This window comes from Filicampus tigris, chromosome 7 (assembly GCF_054856515.1).
Source record: "Filicampus tigris isolate MCC_2025a chromosome 7, RoL_Ftig_1.0, whole genome shotgun sequence".
Classification (NCBI taxonomy): Eukaryota; Metazoa; Chordata; class Actinopteri; order Syngnathiformes; family Syngnathidae; genus Filicampus; species Filicampus tigris.
This window is the reverse complement of record NC_141223.1, coordinates 13,871,246-13,883,264: the sequence shown is the minus strand read 5'-3', so window position 1 is coordinate 13,883,264 and position 12,019 is coordinate 13,871,246. Positions and strand designations below refer to the sequence as shown.

The following is a 12,019-nucleotide window of genomic DNA, read 5'->3' as shown; positions in this document are numbered from 1 at the left end:
AAGAGAAACAAGAGAAAATAAACAGTACTTATCTTCATTTCACTGCAGACTGCCGCTCCAGTTTATCAGCTAATGTCCAACAGACTCCACCATCTATTGTTCTACTACTTTCTACATATGCACCTGTCTTGTTTTATGTTAATAAAGTCAGCCAATCTAACACACGACGTCCTAAATCAACAATAGCATTTCACATCGAAACAACAGAACAGACGTAACATCAGCCAATCGCATTCATGCGCACTTCACGGACCCCTAGGAAAACATGGAATAAAAGCATTACAGCACCTAATGCAATAACCTAGTCGATGACGCCCTCGACTGTTGAACTCCTCCACCTGCAGTCACATTCAGTTAATGGGAAAGGTATTGTATTGAATTGTACTGTCATTCCAGTTAGAGCGCCCCAAGCGGTGGAAGAAAAATCCACAGAATAGCCGCACCGGACTATAAGATGCATGGCTCAAAATCTAGGAAAAAAGTCACGGCTTATAGTCCGGAAAATACAGTAAGCAATCTACGACCATTTTGGTGAGTTTAAAGTTATCTTACCGTAACTTTCTTGTAATCCTACATGTGTGGATGTTAGCTAAATGTTACCATCGTAGGTCGGTGGAAATTATGTGTACTTAGCGCACAATTTTATTAATTTGATTTATATGCACACATTTATTAGCATTACGCGACAGAGACAACTATGCTTCCGAGAGGGGGTGGTGGGGGCGTTGTATAATGTAACGTAAGCATACTATTCAGCCTGTTGTTGTCTCTATTCTGTTTTTATTTTCAATTGTTCGTCATTTAAATTTTAAATGACATGTCTGTTCTTGGTGTTGGATTTTATCAAATATATTTCCTCCCAAAATGCGACTTATACTCCAGTGCGACTTATATATGTTTTTTTCTTCTTTACTATGCATTTTATGGCTGGTGCGACTTGCGACTTGTACTCCGGAGCGACATATAGTCAGGAAAATACGGTTGCAATGGGACTGTTGAACCAAATATCTTTTTTGTCATGTTTTCAGATAAATATTGATTCAGAACTGCTCCTGATTGTGTAAGTGGTACAGTTGCATAATTTTATATAGCGATTTTGTATATTATTGATGGTTTCTATAAATGCAACAAGATAGTGGTAAATGGTCTGGTCTTTCACTTGTATCACGCTTTTCCACCTATTAAGGCATTCAAAGCGCTTCACACTGAGTTCACATTCACCTACTGATGGCACAAAATCAGGAGAAACTGGGGGCTCAGTATCTTTCTCAGGGACACTGACATGGTCACAAGGACCAGATATCGAACCCACAACGTCAGTGTTGGGAAACAACCACTCTACCACCACCACTCTGGTGGTGCTTCAAGTCAGGTGAGGCCACAATGAAGGCCCAGGTGCCAAATGCAAAGTACACAAATAACTTGATCTATGAAGTGCCTGCCCAAGCATCAAGTGTGAAATTACACACCCAAGTCAATCTTTTGTTATCTGTCCATTATTGAAATTGGGTGTGATTGAGCTTACCTGAATTTTGCAAACTGTGTCATAATTTGGCTAATTTATATAATAACCGCCTCTGCTGACCAGGCAGCTAGGCAGGCGGAAGATCTGCGCGACACAGAGGCAGTATATTATCAAAGCGTAAAGGTAAACAGAACTTTAGTGTTAGTCCAGATTGGTATTAGCTAACAACGTTACCAGTGTTAGCTTGTGACAACAGACATGGCACCACATACACAGATCTAATAAACTTATTGTAAACGTGCATTTCTGCAGCTTGATGATGAAGTGAGGCCTCCATGAGTGAAAATACAATTGAATCTTTCAGGGTGCGGTCTTTATGGGATGGGGGTCTGGTTAAATTAACTAGTGTGCAAGTGCCATCTATTCGCAGTTTGGATGCAGACAGAGGGCTGAACATCTGCCCTGGAAGGGGTCTCAGTGTCTCCACAAATCTCCAATACACCAGAAAGAGTCACAAGATTTGTTGCTAGTCGATTTTTTTCCTTTTTTTTTTGGAACATAATTGCTACAGGGATCGGAAAATATTTTGGCAACACTGAATAGCCCTCGTCTCGACTCTTGTAACGAGCCAGTAGGCAAATTGATGCACCATGCCAATCCTGCCTTGAGCAGAACTTACCGGTGTTGGGGTTGAGGCTGAAGGTTCCGCCCGTGTTGCCCGACTGGACTCTATAGGTCACCCTGCCGTTCTCCCCTCGGTCCGCATCCCTGGCCATGATGTAGAGCGCCACAAAGCCGATGGGCTGGTCCTCCATCACGCTCACCACCGTCGGCGAGCTGAACACTGGCGGGTTGTCGTTCTCATCTGTGACGTAAATCGTCGCCGTGACCGAGCTCCACTGCCTCTCACTTGCGTCCAGAGCGGAGTCCGTTGCTTTTACCACCAAGATCAGGCTGGGGTTGACCTCATGGTCCAGCTCTTGGTTTAAGGTAAGAACCCCAGTGGAAGGGTCCAAGGTGAGCAGACCGCGTATGTCTGGAAACTGTTGGAGGATGGAGTAGCTCAGGTCACTATTGGGGCCAGTGCCATCCTTGTCTGTGGCCTGGAACGTGAAGACAGAAGTACCCGGCTGGACGCTCTCCGAAATGACGATCGTGACAGGGTCCTCGGGGAACTGAGGGGCGTGGTCATTGCTGTCCTTGACGTTAATGTCCAGGTGGACCAGGGTGCTTACAGGCGGAGCCTGAGAGAAGTCGTCCACCTCGATTTTCAGCGTGTAGTGCGCATCCTGCTCATAGTCGAGGGGCCGAGCCAGGTAGACATCTCCGGTCAAGCGATCCACCACAAAAGTCCCGTCCCTGTCTGTACCACCCACCACCATGTACGTAACCTCTCCCTCTGCCGGGCTTTCTCCATCGTGAAGGCGGACGGAACCGATGACTGAACCCGGCTTGGCCTCCTCCACAGAGTTGAAAGCTATAGAATGCGAGTTGGTCTTGGAAGAAGGTCTGCTCATGCTGAGAACCTGCAATAAAAAAACATGAGGACGATTTGAGGAGCCAAGAGCATGAATCCAATGTTCCTCTGAATACGCCTGGTGGCAAATTCTAATTACATGAAGTACAAAACCAAAAATATGTTATGGATTTTTGGACCAAGCAAAAACAGATCTGATGCACTTGCTGGCATGTGTTTGTGTGTCTCTGGGGGGGATATAAAACCGGTTATATGCGTTTGTTCTTCTTCTTTTTTTGTTGTTATAGACTAGAATCACAGGCCGCTCACATTAAGCCCATTTAATTTGATACCCATGTCTGTGAAGGGAAAAAAAAGACTGCAAAAGTTACTCCAGCAGCCTTCAGTATTACGCTGCGAAACTCACTGTCTTCAGTTGTATTACATATTAATATTATATCTTTCACGACGAATCCTCAAAATTAAGATTTTAACACCATGCTTCGCAGGATACTGGATCACATAGATGAAAAAAGCTTGGCAATTTAGCATCTCCCAGTCTAGGATTCCTGCTTCCAATTAGGGCTCATTTGGGTAAAATCCCTAGTAGGAGTTTGCTAAAGTACAAGCTCTTGAATTTGCCCAAAATGGCTGGTTCAATCCAAAATGCTTGACTTCCTGTTTATTTGCCAACATGAGCTCTTGAGACTTTCTCGTGCATTCTGTTTTGATAGACATCCCCACCAAATGTTGTTGAAAATGATGTCGGGGATAAAAACATTTTCCAACATTTTGGTTGGAGTTTTGGACGGTCATTTTCAAGACCTCTAAAATAAATAAATTTTCACCCAGTTACAAGCAGTTGCAAACATTCCGGAGTCAACACGCATTATGAGCCCCCCCCCACCAAAAAATGAATAATAATTTGTCAGGATAAGATTAAACAGCAATTCCAAAAGGGAGGGAAAAATTATTTAAAAATGTAATTACATTTTTCCACATTTGGACACACATCATTGCATCATAGAGGAAGCACACCGCAGTAAGTAGATCTTTTGACGATATGTGACATGACAAGCTATAAATTGCTTCCACATTAGATGGAAAAAGTGAGCCGTTCCAGCGATGAATGTTGACCGACTTAGAAAATAATCTGCAAAAGATGATTAAAGGACGTAAAATAAACGCATCAGCAGGCAAGAACAACATGGCACTGTTTAATCCAATTATTAAATAATTATGTCTTTAAATCTTAGGAAAAAGTTCGCTCTAAATTTGTTTATCTGGCAACTCCATTTTCCTGGAACCGATATGTTCCTTCCTCAGTGTCAGCTTTCTGTTCTGGGTTACAAATTAAAAGAAGGACTTCCAATATAACAGGCTGAAAGTGGGGTATTTTGCACTGCCACTCAATGTAAAAAGGGGCTACTGAATTGAAAGAGTGTTGAAGTCACCATGAAAAATCTCGATCACAGCTGGCACTCATCACACAAGCCAGCTGGGAGTGTTTGATTCACACCCACTTTTCCATTTAGAAAAAATAAAAATGCCTTTTGAAATGTCATGGTGAGAAAAGGGGAATGAGCCTTGTCTGATACGTCTGTGGGGCCCCGCAGACGTAGATCCTTGTGGTCCCCCACCACACACACACACACACACACACACACGTCCAAACACACGCTGTTTGGGCTGGCCAGGCTCCAGCTTGGGTCTGACCTGGATGGTGATGGAGCAGGAGGAGCTGCGAGGCGGCAGTCCTCGGTCGCTTGCCGTCACCGTCAATGCATACTCGGGCCGCTCCGAGTGGCTGAAGGGCGACGACGAGTGCAGCTCGCCTGTGTTGGGGTTCAGGAAGAATCGCTCGACCCTCGGACCTGGAAAACATGAGGTCCCAAAGTTAACTAACAGCTACAGAAGAAATTAAGAGATCCCTGCAAAATGATCAGTTGCTCTGATTTTTCTTTTATTCCATATAGTACTTACATCATAACTTCCAAAAACAAACATTGCCATGGTAAGAATTTGCATAAAATAAAAATTTTGGAAATACCAAAAAAGGTCCAGTATGTGCAAAGGGGTCCAGGGAGATTGTAACATTCTCACTGCAGCTACCACTCAAGTCCAAAACTACTATAACCCAAAGATAAGATTGTGTACAACATAACCCCAGCAAATAAGAAGAACGGAGCCCTGCTGTGAACATATACAAAAAAAAACCCAAAATAATTCCAAAAATTAAGGTTAAACAATGAATATACCACAAGCAATGATCCAAGAACACTTTCATATAATTTCAAACTCATATGACAACATCACCTTTAAAAATAAGTAGAGCTAAAACATACGCATGCGGCAAAGATTCTCCATAGCAACCCAGGTTAAACTTAGCTCCACTCTGACATACAAAGACAGTCTGCCGGTTACGTATCACTTCAACACACTTCCTTGACACCAGTTACATCATTCCCATTAGCCAGGACTACGGCACTACTTTACAAAATCTTAGGGCAGTGCACAAACTGCATAAAAATATGCAAATAGGTGAGACTTCTTTTCAGCGAATAGCTAAGGTAACGTCTCTCTTAAGATACTTTAAATTAAGAGTTCCAATAAGAATGACTATTATCACATAGAGCATTCATTTATTAAACTAGAGCCACCATTTTTAAAGTGTTACTGCAAGGCTTGTAGATTTTGACGAGGTCTCCTTCTTTGTATGGCTTTTTAGTTTATGCAGTGTTCAAACATCCAAGCAAGTAGAAACAAGTACTTCAGAAATTCTGGGAACAACTGTGTCTATTTTGTCTTTGCCCTTTTTACCTTTCAAAGATGGCAACTTGAGCTTGCTACAGTAGGTTTATTCTCTTTTGGAAAATTCCTGGTTGATGTTTGCATGTAGGGAACTGAAGTGCCGCTGAAGATGTGAAGCCTTGCTCAAATGATGCCAAACATATGAGGCAGAATGACCCTACAGATAACCTCCCAGCATAGAACAGCATATGAGCTCACAAGATATGCTAGTTTTGCTGTGTATTTGTTATGGTGTTTCTGTTTTGTTTTTGTTGTTTTGTCGTTTGTTATCATTACATTCAACAAAAACTGTTAAAACATCCTGTGTTGAACTTCATATTTTTGTTGGGCTCTGATTTTTTCCGTCCCATTTTGAGAGTGAACTTTGGCAACACTACTCAACGTTTTTTCCCTCGATCTCATTTGCGTCAAAGTGCATGCGTGAGATGCACGTCTCGCTTGCTGAATGTAATCTGTTCAATCGCCTTGTTCGGACAAGCCATTTATCATACGCACAACAGTGTGCCCATATTTGGAAGTGCTGATGTAGCAGCCGACCAGGAAGTAAAAAGTGAGGTTTTCCCACAGGTTTACAAAATTTATCTTTCATTGTTACATAAGAAAGCCAGATCTTTGCTCATTTTAAAAAGGGAAATCAAGAGGAGACAAGATGTATCTTTCAGTGTTAAGACAGTAAAGGCACTTTATTTATCAAGGCTTCCTTCACTGTCTTCATGCTGTAACTTGTAAATAAATCCGCCAAATTAGCAGTAAATCGCTTGCCAGCCCCTCTCCTATTGGAAAGGCTTTCTGAAGTCACGATGGCGCCGCTGTAAAGTGTTTCAATCCGAGGGGATTTTCCTTTGTGTCAGACGGCCGAGTCCACTCAGCGCCGCCCAGCAACGCTCCATTCTGTAGTGTCGCCCCTCACCACATAGACAAATTGGATGGAGTTGACAAGGGCGCGCTGCAATTTCATAGCGAAAAGGGCATAAAGAGCCGCATGCGGCTCCAGAGTCCCGGTTTGGCCTGGCCTGATATAGCGCCTCCATAGTAGCAAATGGTGCAACTGCAGTTAAAATACGCTGCTGCCTCAGAGGAAATTTTTCATTAATCGCTCTGGCTGGAGGCGGGCGCACAATTAGCTGGAGGCGGTTACCTCGCAATTTTGAATACAGCTTAAAATTTAGCATTTGATAAGGCCATGAAAAAGGTAATATGTTCAGTTGTGTTAAGCCACCATCTGGTAGCTAGCAAGAAATCAGTATCACTTTAATTTGTAATGTTTAGATTAAGTTTAGCAATTGATCAAGCCATGAAAGTTAGCACCAAAAAGCATATATTTAATCATGACATGTAGTAGAGAATGCTTTTTTAAGATGTTAAGTCACCGTCTGGTTAATAAATAGCAAGCGATAAAACAGAAGAAAATCAGGATGGATGTAATGTGAACATTTCTTTAAATTCAGGATTTGATTGAGCAAAAAAACTGGGAAATCGTGTTTTTAGCTACGTGAGGTTGCCATCTGCTCGTTAGTCAGAGCTGTTCATCAAGTTGTCATGGTTTTGAATTTTTAGCTACATTAGGTCACTGCATATTCAACATCCAAAAGACAGTTAACTTTAGAACTAAGTTGTCACTTTTTTCTGTTGCTGTACCTGACAAAGAGTAGAGCACGGTGCCATTCTCTCCTTCGTCAGGGTCTTTGGCTTGTACCATGCCTAGCAGAACCCCAGAGGACTGTCCCTCCAAGACCTGTTGAGCAGGCAAATAAGTATCACCAAAGCTATGACTGTCATTTCATTTGTGTGTGTCGACAGAGTTGTGGCGTCACCTGTAAGATCAGTTTTTTCCCCGGGTGGCTGTGGACAAAAGTCGGGGCGTTGTCATTGTCATCCAGCACACTTATGAACACGGTGCCAGTGGCGCTGCGTGAAGGCGAGCCTCCGTCCTGCACTATCAACGCCAGCTGGTAGCTGGACTGCTGCTCCCTGTCCAGAGTGGCTCTGGTGCTCATTTCACCTGAAGGAGATGTGAGGCTTCATCAGAGCTCATGTACTGTGCAAGTGAGGGAGGACAGCTAACAGACTTTGATCTGATGACACGTGAGTACTATACGATGTAGAACATCTGCATCAAGCAGACCCACATTGTTGACAGATACTCTTGAGACTTGCTACCTTGCCAGAAAGCGATCACAAATCAGAGTCTGCTTCTCCTCCCACAGAGTAACAGAGTCAGCGGGCCAATTAGAGCGCAACGAGGGGCTGTCGCCACTGTCTCAATTATTCACTGCAGCGGGGGAAGACGGAATTTTAGCTTTAATTGATTTTATTTCTGAATAATTTAAATGTTTTTTGCGAGGGGGGGGATGTGTCATAAATGTGTCATACTACAACATTTGCATCGTTGATTAGCAGTCTTCTACCAAGAACTAAAGCAATTGGCCCGGGTGCGACCTGATGGTATGAATTAATGATCTGATGGGATTTTTGACAGAAATATGATAGTGCTATAGTGGTTAATACACCTGCCGCAGTCTGGATATCTGGGTTCAAAACTCTACTGGAACATTTCTAGATAGAGTTTGCAGGTTCTCCCGAACCTACCCCTTCAAATACATGCTTCTAAGTGTAATTGAAGACTCAAAATTTAATTTAAGTTTTGGATTTGTTTCCTTCAATTGAATGGCGGGTGTGTGCCATCTTTTGCCAAACATCAGTTGTGTTCGGCTCCATTTCACCCTCAACCCTAATGGGGACATGTGGTATAGAACATGGATGGACTGAAAGTGTCTGAGAGCAGCACAGTGGTATCGTATGGTTGTTTGTCTATATGTGCGCTGTGATTGACTGGCAACCAGTCCAGATTGTACCTTGTCCCTGGCCTTAGATAGGCTCCAGTTACATGAGGACCCATCAGTGAGGACAAGTCGTATACAAAATGCGTGGATGGATGAATTTTAAATTAGTGTGTCAATTCTCACGACAATTTAATTGACTAGTTATTGATTAGTTCTCTAGAGACATGGTAAAAATGGTAGCCATGAATTGAATGTTCTTAGTTTTATCAATGCACAGGGCGTCCCTATTTCCCACTGACCTGTGTGCGAATTTATCTGGAAATTCCGGTCAGGGTGCAGCAGACGATAACTGAGGCGTCCATTGGAGCCACTGTCACGATCAGTGGCCAACACATGACCAAAGCCTGTCCCCGCTGGCAGGTTTTCCCTCACAGTCATGAAGACTCTGGGCTGCGCGAGTCGAGGTGGGTTGTCATTCTCGTCCGTCACAGATATCCTCACGGTTGCGCTGCCTGTCTTTTTCAGCTGTCCATGACCTGCACTGGCCAGCACGGTCAGGAGATACATGTCCTTGACTTCTCGGTCCAGCGCACTCTTCACAAAGAGCCAGCCACTGTCTGAAGCAATGCCGAAGCCAGCGGCATCGCCATCTGGTCGCAGGTGATACGAAAGAGGGTTAAAGTAACCAGACCCCAATGTTTCTCTGTTAAGGGCCCGTACCCGCAGGAAGCGCGTATTAATCGGCGTGCCTTCTTTCAGCTCCACTCTGTAGCTGAGAGTATCAAACATGGGCCCCTGGTCATTTTCTGCTTGGACATGGACCACAAGCATGAAAGTAGCGCTAAGCTGAGGCACTCCACTATCTTTGGCAACTACTTGGAGATCATAGCGGGGGATACTCTCATAGTTGAGGACTCCTACCAGTCGTATCTCTCCATTGCTGCGTTCAATGCTGAAAGCTCTCTGGATGCCACTCGGAGATGATAGGTCAAAGGTCAGTTGGCCGTTTGCTCCAGAGTCTCTGTCCTCAGCTTGTAAGCGATACACCACAGTCCCCATTTCAGTTTGCTCTGGCACCAGCAAGGACTCAGAGGATGAGGGAAGAAACACAGGTGGATTGTCATTCACGTCCTCGATGGTGATATGGACACGGGTTTGACCAAAAGCCGGGGGGTTCCCGGTGCGGACTTGCACTTCCAAGTCAAGCGTGGGCTGGCTTTCATGATCCAGTGATAGACTGGTTCGCAAGGCTCCGGTGTCAGCATCCACTGTAAAGTATCCTGTGGGGTCCCCAGAGCTAATGGTGTAGGCCATATCTCTGGGGGGGGCTGGCAGGAGGAGAAAACAAGACACATGAAGTTATCATTACCCAAGAGGCTGAAGTGAAAGCACTCAAGCATGATCCAAAGATGCCATTTGTAACTTTCCAGGGTGAACATAAAAGCCTGGGAATATGAATGTATAAATGGCTTTTCACTTTCCCACCTATTAATGCACTCAAAGCGCTTCACATAGATTCGCATAAACACATTTGTGAATTGGAATTTCTGAATGATGTAAATTCTAAGGTAAATGTGTAAGTTGGCAATGCTTAAGATGGGATGTATTATCTGGCTAACATGAATCTGGACCATACCTGTCTTACTTTTGGCTTGGACGCTACCCACAACAGTCCCCTGCAAGACATCCTCAGAAACTGAGAAGTAATACTGAGCCTGTTCAAACACAGGGGGTGCCACGGCACCCGCCACCACACTGATGTTGACCTTGGCATTCACCAGGGTGGCTAGACCGCCGCCGTCCTGGGCTGAGATCACCATCGGTATGACCGAGTTGGCCTTGCCATGGACAGACCGAGAAAGAGAGATCACACCTGCACAAACAAGAATGCAAATTGAATGGATTTGTTGTGTGTATTTAATGTTAAAATGGGGAAAATACAGGTTTCGATGTGCCAACCTGTGTCTTTGTTCAGGGTGAAGTAAGAGGAAGACCCCCCAGATACAGTTTTGTACGTAATCCGGCCATTCTCTCCTGAGTCTGGGTCGTAGGCGATCACTCGGACCACAGAGGTCCCGGGAGCGCTCTGTGAGCTGAGACTGACAGCGTAGCTCACTGGGTAAAAGGAGGGTCTGTTATCATTCACGTCCAGCAGATCTACCTTCACGTAGGCGAGTGTGCTCAGTCCCCCCTGTCCAAGAATCAAAAAGCTCTCTTGTTATTTTATACCGTCATGTCGGATAAATCACCAAACACTCCCAAGTGTTGCAAGTAGACCATCTTAATGGTGTAGAAATAAACCCCGGTGAAAATATTCTATGCATAGAATGACCTCGGAGAATAGTCCCAACAGATCGGATTGATAGCCTCCCCCGAGAGAGGCCGGCCCAGGGCAAGAGGTCTTTTCCGCAGTCTGTTTCATAAGGCTTTTCATTTGCACCGAATACAATGCAGTCATTTCATTTGGACCAGGTGGCAAAAACAAAGGAGGCAGCCGTTCAACCTAATAAAATATTACTGCCTGACAGCTGAGGTATTTCTTTCCCTCCTCATCTAATCGTTTTAACATGGTCGTCATTTTCTTTCATTTCTCATCTTATATTTTCATAGGAATATTTGACATAAATCGACCAGGATGCTCATGTCTGCTGACTGGCCACCATGTCTTTACCCTGTGACCCGCAATGATATTGTTGCTGGGTTTATGGGGCACATCAGTATAAAACGCAGTTTTCATAAATGCCACGGCTCACCCCGTCCACCGCAGTGACTGTGAAGTCATAGCTACTCTGGCCTTGGTCCCGATCCAGCGCGGTGCGAGTGCAGACGACGCCGGTCTCTTTGTCGATGGTGAACTGGGAGTTCATGGCGCTGTTCAGGCCCGAACTCAGGGAGTAGGTGATGGAGCCAAAGGAACCGCCATCTGCATCTGTTGCCATCACCTAAGAAGAAGACAAAAACACGGGTGTTTGAATAATGATCATTCCAATGTCGGAAGCAAAGCAGACTAGATCGAAGGATATATGATAGTAAAACACAAATATCATAGCAGGTGCTGTTTAAAAGCATCTTTGGACTCTTTCTATTTTGTTTATCTGAGCCAAGCAGGCCCTCTGGCAGGATGTGGGCTCTCAGGGAAATGAAGGAGGATAACTTCTCCAGGAACCGGGAAGGATGCCAGCATGGGGAAAACTGCCTGCTCCAGGAATGGCGTCTGTCTACAAAGGACAGTAACGGCGGTGGCGGCTGCGGAACAGCGGCGTACCACACAGTTCGCTTCAGTGTGGCGCATTATACCCTGTAATGTCCCGCTTGTGGTGTGGTTTTAATAAGAGCGCCCTATCTACAGAGGGCTGGAACCCGCCGAAGTCATAAAAGTAGCTCACGAGCTGTCAGCCACCGAGTCATTTACTGCAGGATCTCCAGAGATGCAAGATGGGGCCTCTGGGGACCGGCAGTATATAATCATTTGCAAGTGTTGGCTGCGGATGGAGGCCTACTGCA

The 12,019-nt window shown here is 44.7% G+C and overlaps 1 protein-coding gene across 1 annotated transcript in view; it reads right to left on the bottom strand.

Moving 5' to 3' along the window:
* LOC147144849 (protocadherin-16-like) overlaps window positions 1–12,019 on the bottom strand; it is a 100,827-nt gene that overhangs the window by 15,643 nt on the left and 73,165 nt on the right. The window contains exons 3-10 of the mRNA XM_086036795.1: window positions 11,269–11,457; window positions 10,475–10,706; window positions 10,152–10,388; window positions 8,815–9,843; window positions 7,547–7,734; window positions 7,371–7,467; window positions 4,638–4,795; window positions 2,145–2,991 (exon numbers count right to left, since the gene is read on the bottom strand). Of these exons, the coding sequence (XP_085892921.1) occupies window positions 2,145–2,991; window positions 4,638–4,795; window positions 7,371–7,467; window positions 7,547–7,734; window positions 8,815–9,843; window positions 10,152–10,388; window positions 10,475–10,706; window positions 11,269–11,457 (2,977 nt within the window). The remainder of the gene's footprint in view (window positions 1–2,144; window positions 2,992–4,637; window positions 4,796–7,370; window positions 7,468–7,546; window positions 7,735–8,814; window positions 9,844–10,151; window positions 10,389–10,474; window positions 10,707–11,268; window positions 11,458–12,019) is intronic.